This window comes from Atta cephalotes (genome assembly GCF_000143395.1).
Source record: "Atta cephalotes unplaced genomic scaffold scaffold00017, whole genome shotgun sequence".
Classification (NCBI taxonomy): domain Eukaryota; kingdom Metazoa; phylum Arthropoda; class Insecta; order Hymenoptera; family Formicidae; genus Atta; species Atta cephalotes.
The window spans coordinates 4,986,173-4,991,404 of record NW_012130081.1 but is presented as its reverse complement, the minus strand read 5'-3'; the positions used below and the strand labels follow the sequence as shown (position 1 = coordinate 4,991,404).

The 5,232-nt window shown below is 36.4% G+C and overlaps 1 protein-coding gene across 1 annotated transcript in view; it reads right to left on the bottom strand.

Annotated features, from left to right (window-relative positions):
- LOC105618656 overlaps nt 1–5,232 on the bottom strand; it is a 93,819-nt gene that overhangs the window by 44,795 nt on the left and 43,792 nt on the right. The window contains exons 2-3 of the mRNA XM_012200183.1: nt 3,993–4,182; nt 3,529–3,713 (exon numbers count right to left, since the gene is read on the bottom strand). Of these exons, the coding sequence (XP_012055573.1) occupies nt 3,529–3,713; nt 3,993–4,182 (375 nt within the window). The remainder of the gene's footprint in view (nt 1–3,528; nt 3,714–3,992; nt 4,183–5,232) is intronic.

Sequence of the window (5,232 nt, the reverse complement as noted above, 5' to 3'; positions counted from 1 at the left end):
AAGTAAGTATTTGTTTTATATATATATATATATATATATATATATATATATATATATAAATTAAAAAAAAGTGGAACTCATCAAAAAATAATTTCGTAAAAATTTATTTTAATATGTAACAAAATTAAACAGCAAATGTGAAGATTTAAATTCACTCATTCAATTTTAAATATTTGTATTAAAGAATGTGAAAGCGTATTAATCAATATAAAAAACACATAATCAATCGAGAATTGATCTAAACAAATTCTATATCAAATATATATTTGTCTCCTAATATAGTACCGCGAAAGATTAAGGGAGCAATGCCGAAGGGACATTTTCTCGCTAGTTCCACCTCCACAGGAAGAATCTTTTTAAAGCTTTTCTACTTGAAGAAACAAATAAAGCAGAAATGCCTCTGTTATTCTCGTGTCTATCAAGGAGGAGAAAAGAAAAAAAGGATGAAAGAAAAGAAGAAGAGAGACAAAAGGAGAGACGAGGAAAGGTAGACAAACGTCTCTTCTTCGCCTTCCAGATGCGCGATTGCTTCTAATTGCCCTCTCGGTGATCACGAGGTGCCTCCAAAGTGAAATTGCAGCAGCGAGGAACAGGTAACGGGTTGCGAATAAAAAGAGCACTTCGGGAAAAAGCGAGCGACGTGTATATACGACGAAGACAGAAAAGATTGGTCGTGATGCTCTCCTCGAGAACGGCGAGAACGATCTCGAGCGTTTTCGCTAATTAACCTGCGGTTTAGGCCGCGTCTTACTTTTGTGTCGCGTCGAGAAACTCGTAACACCACCTTTACAACAAAATTTAATAAACGTTCCGCGGTAAATCTTCATGTGAAATACAAAGTTTGGCTTGCGCTTCCTTCAACCAAATTAAACCAATTTCATCCGTATAGCGTTTTTTATTCAAAATTCGATCGAGGTAGAAACGTCACTTTATTATACGAAGATTAAGCAACAAATGTTCATCGATCTTATAATATATATTATAATTGATAAATCGTTACTAATAATTAATATCGCAAGTTATTAACAAGTTTGACTTAGAAAAAAGCTTGATATTATAATAAATTTAATTTAATAGTTTTTAATAATTTCAATAATAATAATAATTTTAAATATATAAGCGTAAAAAAGTTTTACTTAACAAACAAGTAAAATCATATTATATGTGTTATATTTATATGTTATTAGAATTCAGAATGCATGTTAATCGTAATGAATCATAGGGAAATATTATTAATAAAAAGTAATTGTTGTCTGTAATGGCTAATAGTCCTACAAAATTGTTATTATTATTAATAGCTATTCTTATTATTGTTAGTTGTTTATGACTCAATTCAGATGCAAAGGAGATCCGATCTGTCGATTACGATTCACAAAAGTTAAGTCCGCGGCGAAGATAGCGTCTTAATCATGATATTCACCCTAAAAGGAAGTTAGCCAGTCATGAGAATGAAGGTCGCATGTAGCATCCCTCATCAGAGTGAAATTTTTTTCTCGAAATTATCATCTCTGCGAACGGCGATGGTTACGAACAGACCGATCAAAGTAACCGATAACCATTTAATGCGCTCATTAAAATAAAATGTAAATCGTACCGCACACTGATCCAAGGTCTGCCGCCGTTAGCATCGCTTAAAACGTCACTCCGCCCGAGTCAGGACGAAAAGAAAAGGAATGTAACGTAGGAGATCATAAGTCGCTGCAATTAATATCCGGCGGCCCGCAATAATCTCTCTCGGTACAGGATCCCCGAACGCGAACACAATTCACCGCGAGGGAAAATCGAGAGAGAAATAGAGAGATGGACAGAGGGTAAAAGAGAGACGGAGGAACAGGGGGAGCACGAGAGAGACCTCCGATTTTTGCAGCGTTTTTGCAATCTGCACAACAACTTTGTTATTGATGACTGCAATGTTGAGCGCGCAGAATAAAGAAGGTAGGCGTTTCCACCCTCGGTTTCGCCTCGCGAATCCCGCGCAACGATCTCCGCGGACGTTTTTCACTTTACGAGGTTGTTGCTTATGAGGCGCAGCCTCCAAGGTACTAAGGTAGTGCCGTCGTCGCGATTCGAGACCCGTACATACGCCGCTCGTCGTCTTGTAAAAGTCAATATTTATGAGGGTGCTAACCACCGTCATCGCTCATCCCGACTCGTTAGCCAGCTCTCCGCCGGCGCGACTTTGTATTTACATCCGAAGGACAGGCATCCTTTCTTTATTGTCCCTAAAGAAAACACGTCTACTGTTGCGCTACATGTCTGTGGATCCTATTGCGTTGCTGTTGTTGAATGGGACCGGGACCAGAAATCCCATCCGTTTATCAGCATATATTCGTACGCACTGTCAGCTATCGGTTTACTTTCAGAAAACACGCGAATTGTCGTTTTAAATTCATGAAACCAACGTGGCTTTGAGATTGAACTTTTACTTATTGATCCGCAGTTGCAAGTTTAAAAGAAAATGAGAAATGACAGAAAGTTTAAGTCTAATTCAGCTTAATTCAAAAGTTTTTGCTATCAAGCTGATTGCTCTTGAAAAATATAGCTATTGCTGCAGCAACATCGCACTTTTTTATTTAAAAATGATAGCCTGTGATGAATTATAATTTAAATAGACATTATATTCTTAGATTGTCTATAACTATGTACAATTTGCATTTAACTGGAACCATTTAATATGGCAAGTAGATAGGCATATCGTAGTATTCATTTTTTTGCTTTGTATAAGACTGTATACTTTCTCTCGATTACGATTTCTATATCGAAGCATTGATAATTTCTCGATAATAAACGAATAAAAATGATTTTCGAATTTAACTTTAATATTACACCGATACTTTCTACTTTCATTTGATCTTAGAACATTGTTTAATCAACATTTTAATTCAAGGCTCGAACACTGAAACATTTAATAATAAAATCGTACATATCAAAAGACACTTTGTACTGGTTTTATTAAATAATGATTGGATTTTTTTAAATATCGATCTTAATAGATAGAGGGAAGGATTAATAATATCAGGGCTCATACTAATGTCCGACTTATCGCAGTTTCAATCATTTATATCTGGTTTCATCAATGTAATTCTTAGAATTAAAAAAATATGAAAGAGTTGAACGAAGATTAAAATTAATATTACATTGGTAGAACCAGACCTTAGCATTTGTCATATTTTTTCTGTTTCTCTCGGAAAGGTTGCGATGACTCGTGCTATGAATTGTGACACACGATGGATGGAGAAAGGCTTCGCAAAAGTAACAGGTGTCTAGCAAGATAAGTCAGTTCACGTGCCGCCATCTCCCACAGAGTTGCTCAACGTACCTTTCATTTACTCGGGTCTAATCCGTCGATAAGAACGGATTATGCAGTAACGTATAGCGCAAACCGTAACTCTCGCACTTATATTTAAATCTTATATATCTTTTCAGATATTTCACGATTCAATATTTCAAAGTTCTTTTGCAATTTTACATATGTCGCGTCAAACTCAATATGCCAAATTTGCATTGTAACGTAATTGTATTACTCACCCTCTGACAATGTTCTGCGCTGACTCGCGACAGATCTGCGAAAGGTTGAAAAATAACATCGTGAAATTCGGGGTAACTCCGTGCCAACGGACGTGCGTACAATTCTTTGGCGCTGCACAATACTTCATGATATTCTTCTTCTGCGTGCAACAACTTCTCTGTAGCTCTATACCTGCGATCTGTATCTGCGAAACAATTTCAATTCGATTTCATCGGAATGATATTATATCAGCGATCATCTTCACATGGATATATAATTAAATAAATATCTTATACTATAAATCTTAATTAAACTTTTTAAGTCACAATTTAACAAACTTTCTCTCTCTCTCTCTCTCTCTCTCTCTCTCACGCGCGCACACACACACACACACACATATATAATTTCTTAAATTTAAGAAATTATATGATGTAAGAGAAATCAAGGTTGCATGTAAAATATGTAAAAAGCAAGAATTAATTACCTCCGATTGCATTGAATTGCCTTGCAGAATCCTCGATAAGTAAAACTTCGCCATGTAGAAGAGCTACATCGGCCGCAGGATCGACTTCAGCCCTCGAACCAGCAAGCAGCAATCGAGGTCTGCAAACTCGATATTTTAAAAGTATCGGGGCGACCACAGAAGAAATAGCTCCAGGCGATGAAGCTGATAACTGTAATTAATTAAAAAAAAAAATAAATTGTTGCACAAGAATATCGTTAATTATTCTCAAATCAAACCATCATTGAAGTTATTTATTTCAGTGCGTGGATAGAATTCTTCCCCCAAAATTTTAATTCCTTACATATGTCAAAAGACGTTAACATAATTTCACAGAACTTGTAATTTACATAATTTACATGTAATCCATAATCACACTTTACCAAATAAATAAACGATAGAAATTCATATTATCTCACTTCTAAGTACAATTAATGACAGAGGCAGACCACTTTAAATTAACGAAATCCCAAAATAGCCGAAAACAATAAAACCATTCTGTTAAATACGTCAAAAAATTAGATATTTTCTTTTTACAAAATTGATTTGATGAAATCTCCTTTGTACGAGGAAGACCGGTCTGCTCGCGAGACGAAAAGTTCGGAATGTCCTAATTATACGGAGGAAGGCTCGCCTTGTAAAAAGCGTCGGATGTCGGGACCGGACGTCCCATAACTTCGCACGGTAGCCCCGGCGGGTTAATCACCGAAATCTCGGTTGAGAAACGCGAAAACAACGCATAATTAAACCGGGTCCGCGCGATATTTACGATCTGACAATGCGGCGGCATAAAATCTGGGAATCAGATAAATTTCGAGGGTCCGAAAATCTATATTGCAGAAGATCGTACGTCGACCTTTCAGTGGCCTCTCGCGGTCCACCAATTCGTACACAGGGCGATTCCCCAAGCGTTCGTTGCATCGCATATGAATATTTATAATATGATAATTGCGCGGCCATAATTCGCACGAATTCTTCAGAAATTCTGGTATATGTACAAGACGCAGACGTGGAAGTACAGTTGTTTTCTTACACAGCAAATTCACGATTTAACGACCTGGGGGTGATGGAGTTGTCAGAAACCAAGAGTTTCTTAAAGTATAAATTAACTTTTTTGAATCTTCAGACGTGCGTACATTATACAATATTCAAACAGGTAATCGTATTTCTATTATTTTTCTACTTTTTCTCCAAGTGTCACGTTGCTTTTTATATTTAAGGT